General features: G+C 54.3%; 1 protein-coding gene across 4 annotated transcripts in view; it reads left to right on the top strand.

The window, feature by feature from the left end:
- The window catches only part of DENND3 (DENN domain containing 3), a 58,401-nt gene that overhangs the window by 29,397 nt on the left and 6,000 nt on the right, over positions 1-23,004 (top strand). For all 4 annotated transcript variants that reach the window (XM_030875931.3, XM_030875932.3, XM_060287654.2 and 1 more), the window contains exons 11-20: positions 210-313; positions 869-1,068; positions 2,094-2,615; positions 7,643-7,902; positions 9,035-9,205; positions 10,541-10,670; positions 13,284-13,391; positions 16,180-16,319; positions 19,602-19,762; positions 20,997-21,130. In XM_030875931.3, the coding sequence (XP_030731791.2) occupies positions 210-313; positions 869-1,068; positions 2,094-2,615; positions 7,643-7,902; positions 9,035-9,205; positions 10,541-10,670; positions 13,284-13,391; positions 16,180-16,319; positions 19,602-19,762; positions 20,997-21,130 (1,930 nt within the window). The remainder of the gene's footprint in view (positions 1-209; positions 314-868; positions 1,069-2,093; positions 2,616-7,642; positions 7,903-9,034; positions 9,206-10,540; positions 10,671-13,283; positions 13,392-16,179; positions 16,320-19,601; positions 19,763-20,996; positions 21,131-23,004) is intronic.

Genomic DNA, 23,004 nt, shown 5'->3' on the forward strand with positions numbered 1-23,004 from the left:
TTGGCTGGTGAGGGATTGAGGGGAAATCTTAGATTATGATAAATTAAGAAAGCTACCTGTGTCTGGGCACTTTTGTCCAAAGGTGCTGGCGAGAGGCCTCGGTGGGTCGGGAAGGGCCACCCGTGCAGTGGCTGCAGCTGCCCTGGCAGCTCGGGGAGGAGAGGACCATGGACCAGGCGCAATAACCTGCCCCTCGGTGTCTGTTCCAGGTCTTGGATACCTACATGTTTCATGCTTTCCTCAAGGCTCGGCTCAGCAGAAGGATGGACGCCTTTGCCCAGATGGACCTCTGCACGCAGTCCGAAGAGGACAGGTTTGCATATTACGTTCTAAAGGATGCACGACTCCTTGGGTGTCCGTGTGCTCAAGGAGCACAGTTTTATGTGGAAGGATAAATGATAAATTCGATCAGAGAAGTCTCACATTTAGAAATTCATAATGAGTCGGGTAACACGTCAGGCTCCTCCCCGTGCACTTCTGTTTCTTGCAGGGGGCGCTGGACGTACCTGCAGAGGCAGCTCTGGGTACCTGCAGCGGCAGCTCTGGGTCTTTGTGCTGTTTTCTCCCCATTTCCTTCTCTTTCTCTCTCCACATCGTCACCGTTTCCCGCCTCTTCCATGCCGCTTTTCCTGAACCCCTCAAACGCGTGTCGGCTGTCGACGACGCCCTTGTTCTGTGTGTTGTGGCTTCTCCTGGGGTGTGGGCTGTATGCAGCCGTCACTACACGTGGGAGAGCCAGGAGTGTGCCCGCCGTTTCCCACTCGGCATGGGAATGCTGGATTCTGGTCACCACGGTGGGGAAAATGCCCAGTTGAGCCTGTGCTTCAGCCGTTGCCGTGTCTACGAGGTGTTGGGTTTTCCCACCCAGGATAGACGGGATGCTCCTGAGTCCAAGAAGACCCACCGTGGAGAAGATGGCCAGCCGGAAGCCCTCGGCCCCGCACGGGGCTCACAGGCGCATGGTGGTCAGCATGCCCAACCTGCAGGACATCGCGGTGCCCGAGCTGCCGCCCCGGAACTCGTCGCTGCGGAAGATGCACACCGAGGATTGTGGAGGCAGCCACACAGGTGGTGTGGCTTTCCTCACTCACTTGGTTCTCATGCTGCCCGTCACTGAAAGAAACCACAGCTCGTTTCGGTAGAAGCGAAGGGGGGCTTATGGCTGTAGCTTTCTGGCGACTAGTCATTTGAAATATTTTTAGAACGTTCATTTTGCAGACTGTGCTTATTACAGAAAGCGATTTCTCGTCTGCATTTTCCATCGCCCCGTCCCATACACATATGCACGTATGTGTATGTGTACATAGGAGATACGTGTTTACATATATGACTGTCTAAGGGGATGCAGCAACTCTTAGGCCCCCAGTGATTGCCAGGCCCTTCCTAGGGGCTGAGGGTACAGAGGAAGCCAGTGCCCTTGGGAGAAACTGCAGTGAGGCCAGCGCTGTGAGCCGCTCGGGCCCCCAGTGGCTGCTGCCTCGGGCTAAGGCACCAGTACCAGCTGGTACCTCCTGGCGCATTCGCGGGAGAGCTGGAGGCTGAGTGGGGATCATGCCGGCGACGCCAGGAGGGGCCGCGTGTTCGAATGAAAAGACCTTACTGACCTTCTGGAGGCTCCTGGTGGGTCTGAGTCCCCTGCACAGCTGCTTCCTGGCTGTGTGACCCTGGGGTACCCAGTAGCTGTGTACCGGGGACCCGGGGAGGCCTCAGTCCCCACCCTGGGAGAGGGGCGTGGTAACGGTGCCCATGGCGCAGAGCTGCTGGTGAGGTGAATGAAACAGCTGTTGGGAGGCTCTCCCGCCTGGCAGGTGCGCCTCGGCCTAGGTGATTAGCTCCGTCCTTCAACAGAGACTCACCGCCGCGTGTTTCAACTTCGCGCCAGCAGTTCTAACAAATAACATTATTTGTGCCATGGGAGCAGTGAGGGGCCCCGTTCAGCGTGGGGCACGTGGAACTTTCTGGAAGAGGCACGGGGCGTCCTGCTCCACGCTGCACCCGAGGCACAGAAACGGCCCTGGGCCGGGTGACGGGGTGGGAACGCGTGTCTGTTTCTAAGGTCCGTGCTAACCGTTCATCTCCCCTTCACTCCTCAGTTCTGGACGTGCCCCCCAAGTTGACATACACCTTCAAGATCCCGGAAATCCACTTTCCACTGGTGGGCCAGTGTGTGCAGGCGTTCCACGCGGACTGCGTGGCGCAGCTGAGCAAAGCCATGGACTCGCTGGCCCCCGAGAACTCGGTGCTGCTGGCGAGGTACTTCTACCTGCGAGGGCTCGTCCAGCTGATGCAGGGCCAGCGGCTGGGCGCGCTCCTGGACTTCCAGAGCCTGTACAAGACGGATGTGCGCGTCTTTCCCGCCGACCTCGTCCAGAGGACGGTGAAGTCCCTGTCGGCGCCCGAGCGCGCGCAGGCCGAGCGGACGCCCGAGCTGCGCCGGCTCATCAGTGAGGTCGTGGACAAGCCCGAGGACGCCCCCAAGGCCGACGACCGCGTGAAGAACTTCGAGCTGCCCAAGAAGCACATGCAGCTGGACGACTTCGTGAAGAGGGTGCAGGAGTCGGGCATCGTGAAGGACGCGGGCATCATACACCGGCTCTTCGAGGCGTTAACCGTAGGTAGGAGGATGCCTGCGGGGTGGGCGGCGCAGACCCTCGAGGCGTTAACCGTAGGTAGGAGGATGCCTGCGGGGTGGGCGGCGCAGACCCTCGAGGGCAGGCCGGCCCAGCCCGGAGGAGCCTTGCGGGGCGGGCGAGGGCTTTACCTGCTTCCTGGGCTGGCCGAGGCTCTGGGAAGGGGGTGGGGACGGAGGGCCTGGTGACGCTTAATGGCATCTCTCCCGTCCTGGGGGGTTGCTCGCTGTGTGCTGACCCCTTCCTCCCACATGGGGACGGGTGTCTCCAGCCGGAATGCTTCAGGCACCTCCACCCCCGCTGCTTTTGTTTCCCACGTTTACTGCAGTTGTCTGGTTGGTCCAGAACCTTTCCGCCGCTCCCTCCTCAGAGGGACACTGTCCCAAACTTGACCTTTCCCTTCTGACCAAGTTCTTATGCGTTTGCGGCACGTGGATGCACCCACAAGCAGAACATAGGATTTGTGCGTTTGTAAACTATACGTGACTCACGCGGTGCGTGTGTGTTGGTCTGCATTTTCAAAGCGTATCCGTGGTGCTCACAGGCGTGTCGCCGTGCCTTTGCTGCCGACAGTGTTGTGCACGTGAGGGCGGCGCAGCATGTTGGCCTGTACCCTTGGTCGTGTCCGCCTGTCCCGATGCTGACGAGTGAGGCTCGCAGCCTGCCCCCCGGGCGTGGATGGCCTTCTCTAGGATGCTGCTGCAGCCCCGTCGGGTGGGAGCTGCCATCCCCCCAGCAGGTCCCTCAAGGCGGGTCTGCAGCGTGGGAGGCTGCCCAGCCGCACCTCCTGGGCAGCGCGGGGTGCAGTTGTCTGAAGTGTTCTGCGGTTTGGTGAGCAAGGTGGCCTCGCACTGAGTGTCGGCACCTGTGCTCGGGGCGTCTGGGCCTCTCTCCTTGGAGCTGCGCGGCACAGCCTGGCCTGTTTTTCCGTCGGGTCGGATCTCCTTCCGTGTCCTGTGCGGGAGCCCCTGTGTCCTCTGGACAGGCCGTGCTTTGCTGGTAACAGGTGTGGGATGTCCTTCCTCGTTACGCGGCTGCCGTCGAGTTGCCCGGCCTCTCTGTACGAACGCGCGCCGCCTTCCCACTAGTGGAGGGATGGGGCCGCTTGTTCACAGTCCCTCCATCGGTCTGATGGGGGCGCGGCCGGCCCAGCGCCCACGGGGCCCTCCGCGTGGTGTCACCTTATGTCGGCCGCGGAGAAGTGGCCCGTCTTGGCCAGCCAGTCTCGTCTCCCTGAGCATCTGTGGGCGACTGGTGCTGCCCAGGGGACTCCCATGGGCAGGGCAGTGGGGGGCGCACTGAGTCCGCCAGGGGCAGAGGTTCTCACGGGGTCAACCAGCAGCACCCAGGCCACCGGGAGGTGGGGCGCAGGCGCTGTGGGGCTCAGCGCTCTCAGAGGAGGCCCTGCCCCCCCTTCCCGCGCAGGCCCCCGCGAGGACACCAGGACACGAGCGCTAGGCCAGCTGCAGGGCCTGAAGTACCGCGGCGTAATCCCCCCGGGGGCGCTGTTCTCGTGTGACGAGGTGTCTGGACGTGCAGCCGGCCCTTTCCTCTCCCCCCAGCCCAGCCCGTTGCTGCGCAGCCCGGGGGGGCCGATGGCCTGGGCGGCGCTCTTTTCCTGGGAGAAGAGGGCCTGGCCCTCCCAGCTCTCACCTCTCCTCGGCCAGAAGCGTGTCCCACGGGAGCCAGACAGTGTGGCTTACAGCTGAACACGTGGGCGCCGTCCAGCAGCCCCAGACTTGCAGGGAGGTGAAAGGACACCCGGGAGGGCATCCTCAGATGACCACGGTGACAGTGCCGTCGATGGCCCTGTTGTCACTTAGGCTCCATTCGCATTGCAAGCAGGTCATTGTTGGCCTTGATTCTGGGATACGTGCACCATTGTCGCGCAGCATCCAATGTACGTTTCTGCCTGACGGGCGCGTATGTGCTAATAAAAGGAGGATTAGGTCAAAGCTGAAGGTCACCATCTTAGAATAAACGGATGTAACATAAGAACACACGTCGGAGTCTGGTATTCGAGGTGCAGGGCCCTCACGACCTGGTCCCGGGGCGGGGAGTCAGCTGTGTGTGGCCTTCAGTGTGGCCCACGGGAGCCGGTGACCCTGCCTCCCCCGTAAGATGAGCTGGAGGGGTTGTGTTGGAGTGCGGGTGAGGGGCAGAGATGAACAGGTGGCATTTTTGTGCAGAATTGGAGACGAATGAGCGTTCTGTCCGCGGCTGTGGGTGTGCGTGGTGGCCCCTCGTGTGCACGGTGGCTATTGCTGTGTGAGTGCCATGGACGTGCACCGTCCAGCTGTGCTGCGGCCCTGGCAGGGGTGGCATCCACAGGCCCGCGTGGGCACCCCTGGCCTCTCTGGTGTCCTTCACCCCGGCTCTCAAAGCCCGCGAGCCCGCCTCCCGTCTGCCCGCGAGAGGAAGCCATTTCCGCTTCTGGGGACCTGCGCTTCGCTCCGCTTGGCCCCGGCACTGTGCAGGGACCCAGATGGTGGGAGCGTTTGTCCTAATGACAGAAGGGACGGGTTTCTTGGCTCCAGGCTCCACGTCCCAGCATCTTTGGCTCCAGCTTTCATTAAGTAATGGCTTCGTGGTTCTCCCCAACTCCCCTCTCGCGCTCTCCTGATTCTTGGGCTTTTCCTTGGCTACGTAGACTAAACATCCTCTTCCTTGTCGTCCACTTAAAATAGCCAAGTGCTTCTGATTAAAAACATGACGTTCAGAACCGCCAGGAGGTGTACATGGAGGCGCCCCAGTCAGAGGCAGCTACACGGAGGAGCCTTTCCGAAATGGAAGCGGGATGAGAACCGTGTCACAGGGTCGGGGCCCCACCCTGATGCGCACCCTCTTGGTGCCTCGCTGCCCAGCACAGGGACCCCCGGGCCCGTCTGCCTGGGCACCTGCCCACCGGCCCTTGTGCTTCATTTTTTTCAGTGACTTTCTTTTTTTATTTTTAAGATTTTTTTTGACGTGGACCGTTTTTAAAGTCTTCAGTGAATTTTTTACGATATTGCTTCTATTTTGTTTTGGTTTTTTGGCTGCAGGGCATGTGGGGTCTTAGCTCCCCGACCAGGGATTGAACCCACACCCCCTGCACTGGAAGACAAAGTCTTAACCACTGGACCGCCAGGGAAGTCCCTCAGTAACTTACTTTCTAAAAACGACCCAAGTATATACAGATATCCCACTGTGGTGTGATTCTGTTTGGATCCAAGGACGTTAAACAAATTTGTAAGTAGTAGACCACGGTTGTGAGGCAATTAGAAAAACACAGGTGAGCCAGAGGAGAATCGACTCAGAATCCTGCCACCTGGGAGGTTTTCACCTGAATATTCCTGTGCCTGCCCTGTGTGGGGATGAGGCCAGACTCAGTTGTGGCCACGACATCAAATTCCCCAGGAAACCGTTATCTGGCAGGTGTTAGGGAACCAGAGCCGAGCTTTCACAGCCTTTCTTTTTTGTTTTTTTTGCGGCATGCGGGCCTCTCACTGTTGTGGCCTCTCCCATTGCGGAGCACAGGCTCCGGACGCGCAGGCTCAGTGGCCATGGCTCACAGGCCCAGCCGCTCCGCGGCATGTGGGATCTTCCCGGACCGGGGCACGAACCCGTGTCCCCTGCATCGGCAGGCGGACTCTCAACCACTGCGCCACCAGGGAAGTCCTCACAGCCTTTCTTGACCTCTTAGATCTGGCCTCCAGCCAGGCTGAGACGGGGAGGCTTCTGCATCCCGAGCAGGCCCCCAGTGGGAAAGGCAGACCCACGAAGGCACGGCGTCGGCGGGCCGTCTGCCTGGCACCTGCCCACCCGCTGGTAGGGCTTCCCTCTCCAGTCCTCAGTCTCCTGATCTAGGACCAAGCTGCCCAGGGTAGCTGGGCCTGTATAGAGGGTAGAGCACAGCAAGCATTGTTAGATGCCGTGAGGGAAGAGCGCATCAGCTTAGTGGGCCCCTTGTCTGGGAAGGCTGCCCATGGGCCATTTTATCTGGGTCTTGAAGGATAGGTAGGAGTTTTGTGGTCCGAGCACTCCAGACCAGCATGTGCAGAGGCACATAACAACATGCTTGTCACTGTGCTGGGATGCAGGAGTGCGAAGGGGAGGAGGGGCCTGATCCTGGAGGAATCTGGGCCTGGTGAATACGAGGAGCCTCATTCTAGGCGTGGAGTGAAGCAGGCTGCCGGCGGGGGCAGCTTAGAAGGGGGGAGGCCACTAAGGAGCTTCTTCCTGTGTAGGATGTGAAGGGCCCTCTGAGGACGGAGGGCAGACAGATCCAGGATGCAGAATGGAGGATGCAGGAGCCAGGCACAGGGAAACATCGAGCTTAGAACGGGCCGGACTTCTTAGCGGCTGAGTGGGAGTTGGGGGTGGTTCCAGCTCCACGTTACAGACAGGGAAGCAGGTTCGTTCCACAGCTGACCTGTGGTCACACTGCTAAACAGTAGTGAAGCTGGGCTTCGGACTTGGGTCTCTCTCTGACTCCGGAGCCCCTGAATATTGGACATTTGGGAAGGTTGCTGTATCAACTAAGATCATCACGGTTACAAATAATAACTTATTTGCTCATATACCCAAAGAGTACTGAGATAAAGGCAGCTTCAGGTAAGGCTTGATCCAGTGGTATGGGAGTGTCACCAAGGATCTGGTCTCTTTAGCATTAGCTTCACCCTGGGACTGGCCCCAAGATGGCTGCCACCAGCTCTAGAGGTGACACAGGACTTTGTCCTTGTCCCAGTGTCCCTACCTGGTGCCCTAGGAGTTACTGTGACTACCTGGCTAGGTAGGGGCTGGAGAGGGCAATGGGCTCAGGCCAGATCAAGTGCCCACTTGGGCACCTGGGGAAGCTGGGGAAGGAGGGGACGCTTTCCAGGTGGTTTCCATCCAGGCAGACTTAGGTGCTGGCGCCACCCGCTATGTCCTGCGGGTAACGTGCTGCTTCCTGATTGTAAAGCAGCCGTTCTTGAGGCACCTGTGTCCGTGGCTGTAAGAATCTCTCTTTTTTTTTTCTTTATAAAACTAAGGACACCAGAAACAGATTGACCCAGAAACATTCAAAGATTTCTACAACTGCTGGAAGGAGGCAGAAGCAGAGGCCCAAGGGGTCAACCTGCCTTTTTCGGTGACGGAGCAGCTGGACAAAAACGAGTGTGTGTATAAGCTGTCAAGCTCCGTCAAAACAAATCGCGGCGTGGGCAAGATCGCCATGACCCAGAAGCGCCTGTTCCTCCTTACTGAGGGGAGGCCGGGCTACGTGGAGATTTCCACCTTCAGAAACATAGAGGTGAGGGCAGCTCTGGAAGCCGCCTGGGCTTGGGAGGTGCAGCAGCCGGACAGCCCACCGGGCGCTGCCAGCCGTGGGCCCGTCACAAGCCACTCATGGTTTGTGCCTCAGTTTGCTCACCTGTAAAGTGGGAATAAGGATGCACCCTCCGAATAGGAGTGATGTGAGGACTGAATAGATGGAGTGGGTGATGTGTTCAGAGCAGTTAAGTGCACCGACAGCAGATTGATTCTCCACTCAGCTGACTTGTATTTGGGGGAAGAGCAAGCAGCAAGGCAGGCTTGTCCTTTCGCTGACCTGGTTCGACAATGTAGGAGAAGCATAGACGTTGCTTTACTGGGAAACGGCCGTGGGCCAGCCCGTGAGCGGTTCCATCTCGTTTCCTGATCAGGTTCCTGGCTGGCCCACGGTGTTCATTTTATAACAACTTTAAATGTCATCTTCCCCACTAAGGGCATCTGAGTCGAGATCCTGACTCATGGCTTACCTTTATTTTCCCATGTTTATTTCCTAAATTTATAAGCGGTGTGTTAGATGTGTTAATCCAGTTACTGCATATTCCCAGAGACAGAAGAGGCATGAGAACTCCCCTGTGGCCCATGCCTAAGGCTGGGCCAGTGGACGCACCTTCTCACTGGTTCCTTCAGTTTCCCCCCAAGCCTGCTTTGACGGGCTTCCTCCCAGAAGTCCAGAGACAGAGATTTAAGGAGGTGAAAGAATGAGGCACCTTTAAACGCTGAGGACGAGTCCACCGGTGTGTCTCTGTCGACGTGTGGCTGACAGGTCACACTTAGACCCACCAGGAAGGCTTGCTGAGCTCCAGACACCGCCGTGACCCTGACTCCCCGTCACCTGTCTCTGAGAACAGACCACCTGGAGGAGCCCTGTTCACCCCACCCCCGGCACCCGGCTCCGGGTACTTCAGGGCCTTCTTGGGTCCTGCCGGACCTCCCACCCGGGCAGCCCCAGCCCCAGGCCAGCCTCAAGGACTCTGCCTTCCCATGGGGATGTCAGCCAGTGCCCAGTGGGTCCCCTCAGTGTGTGCAGACCGCCACCCCTAAATGTATTTCCTATCGACTCCAGGGTCCCTGCGGGTGTCATTTCACTTACTTGCCTCTTTTTCCCTCTGCAGGAAGTCAGAAACACCACAGTAGCTTTTCTGCTCCTGAGAATTCCCACTTTAAAAATCAAAGTGCTGTCCAAGAAAGAAGTCTTTGAAGCTAATCTTAAAACAGAGTGTGACCTGTGGCACCTGATGGTGAAGGAGATGTGGGCTGGGAAGAAGCTGGCCGACGACCACAAGGTCTGGGGCCCGGTCTGCCTTTTTATTCTCACCCAAGGCTCATGTCTCTATAATAATGCTCAGCATAAAGCCGGGTGGGACTGGGGCCTGGGCCTGGGCCTGGGCTTGGGATCCACTGAATTAGATGAGGTCTCATCAGAAGGCATGAAGGATGCTGCGGTGCACGTGACCCAGTGCAAAGCCCTGGGGTGCAAAGCCCTGGGTCTTGGGGGACGCCCTGGGGGCAAACGCAAGGGCTGGCAGGGTGGTGTGGGTGGACTGTGGGAGCGACCACTCTGCACTGCCCCCTGCCCCTGGTGACACCCCAGGGAAGGGAGCGTCGGGGGCTGGACTCTGGCAGGTCTGAGCTGGGTGGTCCGGGCACACCCTGCTCTAAGCGGCTCTTCATTTTTCCCCTTCACAGGATTAGGGTTTTGGTTGGGGGGAGGTGTTAGATTCCTTCCACAGGGTTACATTTATATCCTAGGGACTTCTGTACCTTCATTTACTTTGGGCCAAACTGATGGCTTTGATCACACCAAATTAAGACTTCCTAGTCATGAAGGGTACCGTGGACGGAGGGTAAGACTGAGGACACACGGTGCAGGGGAGATATTTGTCTCGTCTAAATGGCAAGATGAGACAGGAAAACACACAACAAAGTGGGCAAAGAGTACGAATAGGGGACTCCCATGAGGGAGCAGTTCAGAAGGTTCTGGAGAGCTGTGCCCACGGATCCTCAGGGAGATGCAGGTGAGGGCGGCACCCAGTGGAAAGCGTCAGGAAGAACGTATGTTCAGTGGTGGGAGAGCTGCCGTTTCTGATGGACGTTCTGTCACTGGAGAAGCCCAAGGTCATGGAGACAGAAGGAGCGTTTCTGTTTGGAGCAGGAAGCGGGGACTAGGTCCTAAGATTCCAATACTCTGTGACTTCGCGGCTCACTGGTTTTGTACCCACTGGTTTTTTAGCACACACTGGCTCATCAAAGCCCGTGGGCTGGCAGACGTCTAAGGAGAGTCGTACGGACTCACATCCCGCCCTCTCCTTTACAGTGTCTGCGGCTGCCTTTGCCCTTGACGGCAGAGCTGAGTTGTCGTGGCAGAGACTGCATGGCCCACAGACCCTAAAGTGTTCAGCACCTGGCCCTTTACAGAAGTTTGCTGACCCCTGGTATAAACAGCCAGTGTGTGTCTCAACTAAGAGGACGTGATCACATGACATCAAATCCAAATCTAAACTCTTCACGTGGCTTTGAAAAACACACATCTTTGAAAGGGTTGTTTTATGTGACGTGACAAAGTCTTAGAGTGAAATGATTTCAGTGAAGCTGTGCTGAGATGACTGTCCCTCCCACAGGACCCCCAGTACGTCCAGCAGGCACTGACCCACGTCCTGCTGATGGACGCCGTCGTGGGTGCACTGCAGTCGCCCGGCGCCATCTACGCGGCCTCCAAGTTATCTTACTTTGATAAGATGAAGAACGAAAGTAAGATCAGCATGTGTTCAATGCAGCCGCGGTGTCCTGAGTTATGTCTTAAGTGATTTTTATCTGGTTGACTTTTGTCTTGTCCATTAGAACCAATCCCAAATGTCTCAAGTTTTTTTCTTCTGTACTTTTCATTTTTGAATATCACCCGTTGTTCTGCATCTTTCCTTTCCTCACCTGATAATACCTTGGAGCTCTGTGCGCCTAAGGACACGTGGAGGCACCTCACCGTTTCAGTGTCTGGGTTACTAGAGTCCACTCTACCCCGGATGATATGGCTCCTGAATCTTAGTTGTCAGCGACGGAATTGCTGCTGGCTGGTTCAAGCAGAGCAGAGATTCGTGGAAGGCTGTTGCGTGACTCACGGAATCGCCGTCGTGGTCGCTGAGTTCTGCGGTCAGACACACGCCCACTGCGGAGCTGCGGGGGCCTCTGTGCCCGGCTGCCCCTGGCTGCTGGACCTCGCCGCGCGAGCGCGTGGAGGCCCCCGATGGCCATCTCTCTTTTTTCTCTTGATTTGGTCAGTTTCCCTCCATAGCAATTCTCTGATCTCCGCCTGTAGCTTGAAATCTGGCTCTCACATTCTGGAAGCCATATGGAGGTTGGTGGTAAGCTCAATTTTTTATTTTTAGAAGATTTTTCAAGTCTAGGAAATAGCAAGTAGGTAAGAATAGCTTTATGCATCATTTTAGCTACTTCTGTTTTGTTTCAACTTTTAAATGATCTCCTAAAACCAACTGTCCTGTGCTTTGCATAAAGAAGCAGAGAGTAGAGGATTCCTTATCGCTATTAACGTTACTATGTGCCGGAAGTCACGTGTGCTAGATTAAACCACAACATGCAATTAATTCAGGAAACACGGATGAACAAGTTGCAGGATGTTTTTAAGATGACATCTAGTTCTATCTGTATGCACTTTTTAAAAAATAACAGTTTTATTGAGATGCAGTTCACATACCGTTCCTTTTTACAGTGCACGCCTTACTGGTTTGAGTGTATTCAGAGGTACAGTCGTCAGCATGATGGGTTTCAGAACATTTTCATCACCCCAGTGATAAGCCCCATGCATTTAGCAGCCACCCCTCACCTGCTTAAGCAACCGCTGACCTCCTGTCTCTCTGGATTTGCCACACTTTGGCCTAGTCTGTGCACTTCCTCTAAGTGAACTCATCAGGATGTGTCCTGTGTGTCTAGCGTCCTTCATGTAGCATCACGCTCCAGGCTTCCCCCGAGTGGCAGGTGTCACTGCTTCATTCCTTTTGGGCTGCGTGTATTCTGCTCTGTGGATACGGCACAGTTTATCCAACCCGCCGTTGACCATTTGAGATTTTCTACTTCCCAGCTGTCGTGAATAGTGCTGCTGTGAACACTCACATACAGGTTTTTGTTTGGACGTGTGTTTCATTCCTCTTGGGTGTATACAGCCAGGAAGACACTGCTGTTTAAACTGTCATCCCAGAATTAGGGCAAACAAGCCTCAGTTATGTGTTCATTCCCCCTGGTGCATTTTCCTCTTTGCTGTGTCTGTCACTAACTGTGTGACCCCTGGAGCTTCCTGGTCCGAGGACCGCCCCGCCCCGGGAGCAGACAGGATGCTCCAGTTGCTGGAGTGACTTGGAGGCGCTCTTGTCAACAGTCCTAGAACCAGACATCAATTGCTGGGTTTCCCCCCCCCCCCTTAATTAGGAACAAAATCAAATACACACTACACTTCAGCTGCTTAGACCACTCCAAGCTCATGCCTGATCTTTGTCAAGAGTTTACAGAAAAGCCTTCTCACTCCTCTGGAAATAACACACACAGTTACCATGGCAGCACCCAACAAATGACACTCTTAATTCCATACGGCAAAGGGGGGATGGTCCAAGCTCAGTGTCCCTGATTCCTTGTTCCCAATCAAGAACTGTTTTCCCTTGTGTAAAGCGTAATGAGGCAACCATACGTGATCCTGGGCTTAAGTTAAGAGCTTATGGTCCATTCGTGATGGAAGGTCTAAAAACGAAACTTTCTGCAATCTGCACCCCATCCCTGGGGTGGGGCATGTGGCAATGACTGGAGATATCTGTGTGTGAGTGTGTGAGTGTGTGTGTGAGTGTGTGAGTGTGTGTGTGTGTGAGTGTGTTGTGTGTGAGAGTGTGAGTGTGAGTGTGAGTGTGTGTGTGAGTGTGTGGCAGTGGGGAGGCTGCTACTGGCATTGACTGGGTGAGGCCAGGGGTGCTGCTAAAATGTCCTACGGCACACAGGACGCACCCACGGCAGCCACATTATGTGACAAGGGTGAGAAACCACTCGTGGGTTAGATTTATGGAGGAACGTGTAAAGTCTTCTCTTGGCTAGACCATACGTAACGGTTGAGTGTGGACAGAGGTCAGATCATTCAGCTTGAGAGCTGTGTTTAAACAAAAAGCAATGTGAGACATTGGCAAATGCTCGCCCTCTGGCCGGATACGCTTGGCTTTACTTTAATGTCCAGTTTAAAGAGAGCGTCGTCTTCACAAATTATGAAGTTTTACCCCAGAGCTAATACCCTAAGGAAAGCAGAATGTGCAAGGCTCTTGGATAACCTGGGTCTCCTCCAGTCTGGGGAACTAATCCCCCGTGTCTGCATTTCAGTGCCCATGGCAGTTCCGAAGACGACCTCAGAGACCCTGAAGCACAAGATCAACCCTTCCGCAGGAGAGACCTTCCCACGCGCCATCGATGTCCTGCTCTACACCCCAGGTGAAGGCCAGTCCCTGCTTTGTCACTGCTGTTCGTTTGTTTTTAAAATTTTATTGACGTATAGTTGATTTACAGCGTTGTGTTAATTTCTGCTGTACAGCAAAGTGATTCAGTTATACACGTATATACGTTCCTTTTCATATTCTTTTCCATCATGGTTTATCACGGGACATTGAATAGAGCTCCCTGTGCTGTACAGTAGGACCTGGTTGTTTATGTCGCTGCTGTGTTTGGGACAATCTGAGAGCTTAAGACTTGTGGTCAGGGTCAGCGCTGAAGTGGAAGGGCGATGGCAGGATGAGGGTGGACGGGGACCAGGTGGTTTTCTACTGTTGGAGGGCGGAACCCTGAGCAATGAGGTGCGGCCTCTCTGTGGACTCAGAGGCTGGAGCGGGGCCGTGAGGGGCCAAGTCCCCGTCCGGCCTCGCCGTCCTCACATCCGGTGGATAAAGGCCCTGCGCTTCTGTCTTTGGTCGGATCAAGCCCATTGTCACCGGGATGGGATGGCTGCACCTCCTATGCTGATGTGCACATCTGACAACACGGCTCTTCCTGCTTGGAGTGGTCGGACAGTCCCACAGACTTTCAAGGCCCCTACGAGCTGCGTCAGAGTGATGACAGCAAGAAGACAGGGTTGCTGCCCAGGCCTGGGGGTAAACAAAGACGGCCCTGTGTCACAGGCGTACAACTGTCCAAATGCTTTTACTTAATTCTGACTTGCAGAGAGTTGCAGCAGAGTGTTGCTTCAAGGTTATAGTGTTGGGAACAAAGGAGCTCAGTTCTGGGCAGAAGAGAGCCTTTGAGTCCGGTCGCCCCGTGTTTGGCCTGTCCGCATCAGGAGTTGGCGGCGGCGGCGGTGGTGGCAGCATCCGTGCACCCTGTCCTTCACCCTCCGAGGTTCGTGACCTCGCGGGGCAGTCCGGCGATGCACAGCCAGGAGCTCACATTCCACACGGTTTCCGATGGGCGAATCGAGTTTCTGAGGCAAAGCAGCCTCCTCTCTTCCCTGAACGTCCAGAAGACCCAGTAAAGCAACAGATCTCAGATGAAAGAGAGTCGAGAGCGGCCGAGCCCATCCCTCTGGAGACGTCATTTATCCAGTCGAGGCGCTCTGTTGATGTCACTCGGCTGTGACAGCACAGACCAAGACGCTTTTCATCACGGCATCTGAATAGACGAGCTGTCCTTAGATCTACGCTAGTTTCCCTTAAATTAAGCCTGACTAGACTCTGGGTTTCCTGTCATCAAGGGCTAGTTCCCGTCCCGCTGAGAACATCTAGAAGGGCCGGACAACATATAAGAAAACAAAGGAGAACGGAGCTGCTGGTACTGGAAACAGTGGCTGAGAGAGCTTTGGCCAGCCATGTGGGGTCAGGGGGACGAGCCTGGGGTCAGGACGCACCCGTCAAGAAGCGGGCAACCCCTCCAAGAATGCCGAGAGTCAAGGGAGCCAGGCCCCAGGCACCGAGCCCGGCTTCAGAGCATCCCAGTCTCTGAGGGATTGAAGACTGTGTCTCAGTGGGCAGGATCTCCCCCAAGGGGGCCAGGAGACCAATGGCGTGAACACCCCAGAAAGACTGGCAGATTCACACTTCTTGCACTTGTGACAGAGGTGGTGCTACAGAGCAGGGGAGGGGAAAGACGGTCTCCATCACAGAAGGCGTTGGGACGTTGTGCATCTGTGTGGAGAAGATGAAGCTCGACCACACCTCAGATCACACGTGGCCATCACTTCACAGTCTAAACGTGAAAGGCAAAAACATAAACAAATGAAACTTGGAGACGATAACATAGAAGATATTCATGACCTTACGGTAAGGAAAAAATTCACAAATAGCATATAAAAAATACTAGCCATAAAGGAACAGACTGGTGAGTTAAGGATTTTTAAAAGAAACTTCCAAACGAGTGAAAGTGGTGGTTGCAGACTGGGAAAGGGGTGTTCACAAGACAAGAGAACTGACAAGGGGCTCAAGTTGGGGATATTTAAAGAACGGCTACAAGTCAAGGAGCATGAGACAGCCCGATTCAGAAATGGGCAGGAGAGGGGCTCCCCTGGTGGCGCGGTGGTTGAGAGTCTGCCTGCCAGTGCAGGGGACGCGGGTTCGTGCCCCGGTCCGGGAGGATCCCACATGCCGCGGAGCTGCTAGGCCCGTGAGCCATGGCCGCTGAGCCTGCGCGTCCGGAGCCTGTGCTCCGCAACGGGAGACGCCACGACAGTGAGAGGCCCGCGTACCGCAAAAAAAAAAAAAAAAAAAAGGGCAGGAGATATAAAGACTTCACCACGGGGGAGATCCAGACGCCCAGCTAAAGCCAGCAGCCTCATCGGCATCAGAGAAATGCAAATAAACCACAAATGAAACACCAAAGTCTTCACGCCGTTAGGACGGCCAAGACGGAGAGCGCTGACCAGGCCTCGTGTTGGCGGTGACGTGAGGCAGCGGGAGCCCAGCTGCCCTCGGGGACGTGGCCACAGGCTCCCTCCTTCCTCTGTCCCTGCGCCCACTTCCCTCTGCCTGAAACGCTGCCCACGAGTGAATCCTCAGGCCTCCCCCAGATCCCGGCTCAGGGAAGCCACCCCCGGGCTCCGTCTGTCTGCGTGTTTCTCTAGCTGGAGCCAGCTTGTCCCCGAGACTCGAAGCTCCGAGGGGCACGGGAGCTCGGGCCGTGCTCACCTTTGGTCCTGGGCACCCAGGGTGGCACCTGGCCGGTCAGGACCTGAGTCACGTAGGAACCACGTGCTGATGCAGCAGAGGGTTTCACCGTTCCGGGTTGCTTTCCTCTTTAGGGCATCTTGACCCAGCAGAAAAAGTGGAGGACGCTCACCCCAAATTATGGTGCGCTCTGAACGAAGGCAAGGTGGTCGTATTTGACGCTTCCTCTTGGACGGTTCACCAGCACTGCTTTAAAGTGGGCACTTCTAAACTGGTGAGTAAACGAACACGCACAGTCCTCAGTCAGCTTCCAGGCTAACTTGTGATTTTGGAAATTGAACACGTCCACCTGTATAGGTAGCGGGATTCACGAAACCCACGGCGTCGCTGAATCCTGCAAGTCTTTGATTTTTATCTCGAGTTTTAAAATGTAAGCTTGTTCCATCCTTCACTTAAATATTCTTCTTTAAGTGAGCAGATAATGGCTTTAACCATCCCCGCTCTGAAATCTAAAACAGGATTTCAGTCATGGAAAGGGCAGTGTGGTAGTCTCACATTTACATTGTCAGTCACCAAAAGCAGACACTAGAATCATTTTAACACATTTGGGTTCGAAAACTAAGAACCATTTAAGTCAAATCTGCATGATATTATAGTTATCTCGTGGTTGAGAAACCTCAGTTCTTTGAGCTTTTAGACTGATAGCCTAGTCAACTTTAATTAAAAGAAAGTTAAGGGACTTCCCTGGTGGCGCAGTGGTTAAGAATCCGCCTGCCAGTGCAGGGGACACGGGTTCGAGCCCTGGTCCGGGAAGATATTGCCGCGGAGCAACTAAGCTCGTGTGCCACAACTACTGAGCCTGCGCTCTAGAGCCCGCGAGCCACAACTACTGAGCCCGCGTGCTACAACTACTGACCCTGTGCTCTAGAGCCCGTGCTCCTCAACAAGAGAAACCACCGCAGTGAGAAGCACGTGCACCACAACAAAGACCCAACACAGCCAAAAATAAATAAATAAAATAAATTAAAAAAAAAAAAAGTTAAATTCATGCAAACACAGCCTCACCCCACCCCCACAAACCCAAGGTCAAGTTTCAGGTCTGTAGCCCTCAGTGCCACCAGGATCAGCCCCCTGCTTTTTGGAGACTTCTCGAGGCCTTGCACGGCCCTTTGAAAATCATGTCTTATTTCTGTACTACGTGATGTCAGCCACGTGCCCCAGGGCCTCCACGCCTGGAACGTGTCGTGTGAATTCGTGTTTCCAGATGAGGGGTGATCAGTGGTTTCTTTCCGGTGGGGCTGCCTTTTAACTCGGCACTCCAGGTATCTTTGGCGATACCACCCTACTGTTCAAAATGCTGTCACACCTACTCCTTGGTGGGCTTCATCCTGTTCAAGACCCTCTGAGGGCACAAAGGAAGCCACTGTCCCAAGGGATTCTTGCTAGGAAAATCCTCAGGCCAACTCCTTTAACACAAAACTTCTTTTTTCATGTTTAATGTAAAAAGCATGGTGTAGTGAAGTTTACGTACCTAAGTGTTCCTCATTACTTCGTATTATCAACTTTGATGGCCACATTCCACCATCTAAAGATAATGTGACAATCTATGTTTTCAAAACTGGGGTGAAACAGAAAAATTGTGAATCCAAATATACGTTGCCAAGAGGGTGCGGGATCGTCTAAAGAGGTTGCTAAACCATTTTCCCCGCGTTCAAACAATGAGCCTCAGATGACAAAGGAACGGAATCCAAGGCACGTTAAAGTAAAACGTGTACAAAAGTGTAATAACGCTTTAGGTGAAATGAAAAACAAGGAGGAGAAGTTAAGGACTTCACTCTTATTCTAAAATTTAATTTCTTTCCTGTTGATTCTTAGTTACAAGCATTTCAAAGACTGTTTAGTAACAGAATAACTTAAAATCCTTGTGAAAATAAAATCATATGGCTGCATTTTGTATCAATCTCTTCTGCTCCCCAGTTAGGCCAGGTAACATTTAATTAAAGCAGAGAGTTATCCAGTTATGTGAAAATATCTTCCCACTGGTTTCACAGGGATATTTTGTACTGTTTCAACAAGACAGCAACTGGGGCAATTATCTCTAGAAAATGCTGCCTCATCTGGAATTTGAAGTTCCAAGTGGTTTATCTAAGATATCTTTGGGCCACTAAAGAAAGACATTTTACTAAAATGTTACAACAATTCTCAGGTAGATGCCTCAAAAGAAAGGGCTTTTTTAAGTGATTAGTTCTGAAATTAGCAAGGTTGCATCTTTTTCTAACTTATGAGAATGTTTATTGGTAAAATTAAAGCTATCAATTTTTTTTTGTTGTTTTGCGGTACGCGGGCCTCTCACTGTTGTGGCCTCTCCCGTTGCGGAACACAGGCTCCAGACACGCAGGCTCAGCGGCCATGGCTCACGGGCCCAGCCGCCCCGCGGCATGTGGGATCTTCCTGGACCGGGGCACGAACCCGCGTCCCCTGCATCGGCAGGCGGACTCTCAACCACTGCGCCGCCAGGGAAGCCCCAAAAGCTATCAATTTTTATGAGCTCTTTCTTCTGACAAAGATAAGTACCAGTAAGCACCATCGGTACTGATTATACAGGATTAGATCTAGCCTCAGCCCCTCCACAGTGATGTAACTGTTGCTCTTTGAAATCTGCTTGGATCTGACAATCTGAGACCCTCGTTTGGTTACCAGTAAAATGTTGCCCATATCATGGATAGAGTCGGACACCGCTCAGGCAACGTTTAGGGAACGCTGTTTTAGGGATGCAGTCGGGTTGGTTGAGATGTACAGGCAGACACATTTGCGTTTCACATGTTTATGTGGCTTTTATAACTCTTCAGTGTTTTAGTTCTTAATTTCTAATTTCAGAAAGTCTGAAGATGGTCACTGGCATTGACCGTGCTAAGCCGGAATCCCCGAGAGCGCTGCTCTCTTAGCTGCAAGAGCACCGGCTAATATACAGTCTGTCCTCATTATGCGCAGATTCCATATCTGCAAACTTACCTACCCGCTAAAATTTATTTGTAGCTCCAGAGCAGATACTTACGGCGCTTTCATGGTTCTCCACAGACATGCCCGTCTCCAGAGCAGGGAGAAATGGGCGCTGTGTGCGTGTTCCCAGCCGAGCTCAAGCCAGGCGACTCTGCCTTCTTGGTTCAGCTCGAACTGTAGACACGTGTCCTTTTCACGGCCTATTTAGTGCCACGTTCTTCACATTTCTGTGCTTTTTATCGTGATTTTGCTGTTTAACATGGTGCCCTAGTATAGAGCTGAGGTGCCAGAGGCTGGAATGTGCTTTACAGAGAAAACGTGGACCCATGCAGTTCAAACCTGTGTCGTTCAAGGGTCAGAGGCATCCTTAAACAGGAACACACGGCAAGATGATGTGTTGATCGAATGACAAGAGCGTGACCAGAGGCCGGCAGGACCCTAAGCCTGTCGGTCCCTGAGCGGCGGCTCAGCGCTGGCTGTGAGCGCACAGGACAGAACGACTGCCGGGAACACGGGGAACTAACTGACTGCTCTGCTCTCTCCTCGGCCCCCTCAGAACTGCATGGTGATGGCGGAGCAAACCCAGGTGTGGGTCGGCTCGGAGGACTCGGTCATCTACATCATCAACGTCCACAGCATGTCCTGCAACAAGCAGCTCACGGACCACCGCTCCAGCGTGACGGGTCTGGTCGTGCAGGACAGAGCGCAGGCACCCAGGTCCGGCCAGGCTCCCCTGGGAGGAGGGGCCGTCTGGCTCTTGCGTGGGTCAGGGGTGCCAGAGGGAAGGGTTCCCATGGCCGTGGGCCATGGCCTGCAGGGCCCGGGCTGCGCAGGGGAAGCAAAGCGGGTCTGGAAGGTGAGTCGGGGACATTCCTGTGTGGTGTGGCCATGATGGGTGCAGAGCAGCGGCCTCTGCTGGAGACCGAGTCTAGCGTGCATGCGGTGCTCGTAGCAGCTGGTACCCCGCCTTCCCTGCCTGCTCTTTGGCTCTGGTGTTTGCCTGCCATCCTGGGCCTGTAGACACATCACCCTAACCCCATGTCTTCTCATGGAACCCCTTGTGTGCCCGTGTCCAAATGTCCCCTTCTTATGAGGACACAGGTCAATGTTGGATGGGGGTCCATCCAACTATTAGCGGCATTTAACTACTTCTGGAAAGGCCCTGCTGCCAAATAAGGTGGCATTTTGAGGTGTTGGGGGGCTAGGATGTCAACACGTCTTTCTTGGGGGACACAGTTCAACCTGTAAGATGTATTTACCTCATCCTTCACTGGCTTTACCAGGTTAAGAATGCCAGCCCCCCAAGGGCAGCCCTGTGTCTGTCCTGCTGTCTGCCGTGTCCTGTGCTTGGGACAGGGCCTGGACACAGCAGGTGCCCAGGGGAGACGCGAGAACCAGGCGGGGTCCCTGTTTCCCTCTGTGAGGAAGCGGGGCTCAGTGGGTGTGTGAGGTATGCTGAGGTCACCCACCCTGAACGGGCAGCCCCAGCCCTGGGCGCAGGTGGCCACAGCTCCTAAGCTTTTCTGCTGCTTCCCTCTGTGCCACCCCCATCCCCTTGTGCCCCGAGTTTCAGGGCCGCCGCCTGTCCTCAGTTGGGTGGACTTAGGTCCTCATGTGAAGATGCCATGCCCTCAGGTGGTGGAAGGGCCGCCTCCCCGCAGCTGCTGATCCTTGGACTTGAGCTTGGAGGGGGCGTGTGCCGCTCCCGGCCCCTGGCGGGAGGGGTGGATTTTAGTTAACAGCCCTTTACGGTTCTGTTCACAAATCCTGGCGGAGGCAGCAGCCGTGGTGGAGGTGCCGGGCGGGGGGGGGGGGGCGCTCAGAAACCCGCCCCCCGACGGCGCTGGCGTCTCGCTGGCCGTGCTGTGGATGCTTACCTGGTGGGAACTTGAAAAGCACACGGTGTTCTCGGGGCCACAGTTAAGCGCCTGCATGCGTGTTCACCCCACAGCACTGTGTACTCGTGCAGCGCGGACGGGACAGTCCTGGCCTGGAACGCGAGCTCCCTGCAGGTGACCAGCAGGTTCCAGCTGCCGGGCGACGGGCTCTCGGCCATCAGACTGCACGGCGGCCGCCTCTGGTGCTGTAAGTGCTTGGTCCCTGCCCTTGGCTCCTGGCTAACGGCAGGGGAGCCAAGGCCCCTTTCCTCTGCCACGCGCGTTTCCAACTTTGACTGTGAAACCCTGGTTCCTTCTTGATGCACGCGGCTCCCCACACCCCTCCTGAGTTTGCTGCGTCCCCGGCGGCCCTACGCCCTGCGCGGCCTCCCCGCCTGCTCCTGTCTCTGCTCTCGCCGTGCCCCGCGGGGCCGTTGCCACTCCTCCCGGCAGCCCTCTGTGGCCCGGTCGTTTGCGTGCGGGTCACGTCTCCCCAGCCGTGCTGTGTGCTCCCCTCTGCCCCTCCCAGCACAGACCTCGGGCGGGGACGTCTGGGGGTCTGAGGGGGGCACTTCGGGGTTGACGGGAGGTACAGACGCTGTGCCTAGTGACGTGGGCGTTCTGCATTTTCTGAGCATCACCGCACGGAGGTTGCCTGCACTTTGAAGTCTTCCCTGGTGTATGTATGCCAGGTAGCATGGGCGATGGTCGTGAACGCTTTTTAAATTGAAGCATGTTTTACGTATGATGAGATGCACAAAACGTATGTACAGTTTGTTGTGTTTTTAAAAAATTTTTATTGGAGTATAGTTGATTTACAGTGTTGTGTTAATTTCAGGCTACAGCAAAGTGAATCAGTTATGTATATATCTCCGCTTTTTTTTTTTGGATTCTTTTCCCATATAGGCCATTACAGAATATTGAGTAGAGTTCCCTGGGCTATACAGTAGGTTCTTGTTAGTTGTCTATTTTATATATAGTAGTGTGTATATGTCAATCCCAATCTCCCAATTTATCCCCCCCGCCATCCCCTGGTAACCATGTTTGTTTTCTACATCTGTGACTCTACTTGTTTGGTACTTACTGTAAATAAGTCCATTTGTACCTTTTCTTTTAGATTCCACATGTAAGTGACAGCGTATGGGATTTGTCTTTCTTTCTGGCTCACTCAGTATGACAATCTCTAGGTCCATCCATGTTGCTGCAGATGGCATTATTTTGTTCTTTTTTGTGGCTGAGTAATATTCCACTGTATAATATGTACCACATCTTCTTTATCCATTCCTCTGTCGATGGGCATTTAGGTTGCTTCCATGTCCTGGCTATTGTAAATAGTGCTGCAATGAACACTCGGTGCATGTATCTTGTTTCAAATTACGGTTTTCTCAGGGTATATGCCCAGGAGTGGTACTGCTGGGTCATATGGCAGTTCTATTTTTAGTTTTTTAAGGAACCTCCATAGTGGTTGTATCAATTTACATCCCCACCAACAGTGTAGGAGGGTTCCCTTTTCTCCACACCCTCTCCAGCATTTATTGTTTGTAGATTTTTTTAAATTAATTAATTTACTTATTTATTGTTGGCTGCATTGGGTCTTCGTTGATGCACGCGGACTTTTCCGCCCCCAGGGAAGCCCCTCAGAAAGTTTTATAAGAAGTGTCCGGCCTTACATTTAGGTCCTTAATCCATTTTGAGTTCATTTTCGTGTACGGTGTTAGAAAATGTTCTAATTTCATTGATTTACCTGTGGCTGTCCAGTTTTCCCAGCACCACTTATAGAAGCGACTGGCTTTCCTCCATTGTATATTCTTGCCTCCCCCGTCATAGATGAGGTGACCGTAGGTGCGTGGCTTTCTCTCGGGCATCTCCGTCCTGCTCCATTGATCTACATTTCTGTTTCTGTGCCAGTACCGTACCGTCCAGCTTGTTGTGTCTTGACGAAAGTATACACCACATAACCACCCGACAGTCAAGACACAGAACATTTCCATCACCACTGCTGGTCCCTCTGTGCCCCTTTCCAGGTGGCCCCCGCTTGAGGGAAACAACTCCTGAATTCTGTTACGGGCTTGTTGTGCTCGT

This window comes from Globicephala melas, chromosome 17 (genome assembly GCF_963455315.2).
Source record: "Globicephala melas chromosome 17, mGloMel1.2, whole genome shotgun sequence".
Taxonomy (NCBI): Eukaryota; Metazoa; Chordata; class Mammalia; order Artiodactyla; family Delphinidae; genus Globicephala; species Globicephala melas.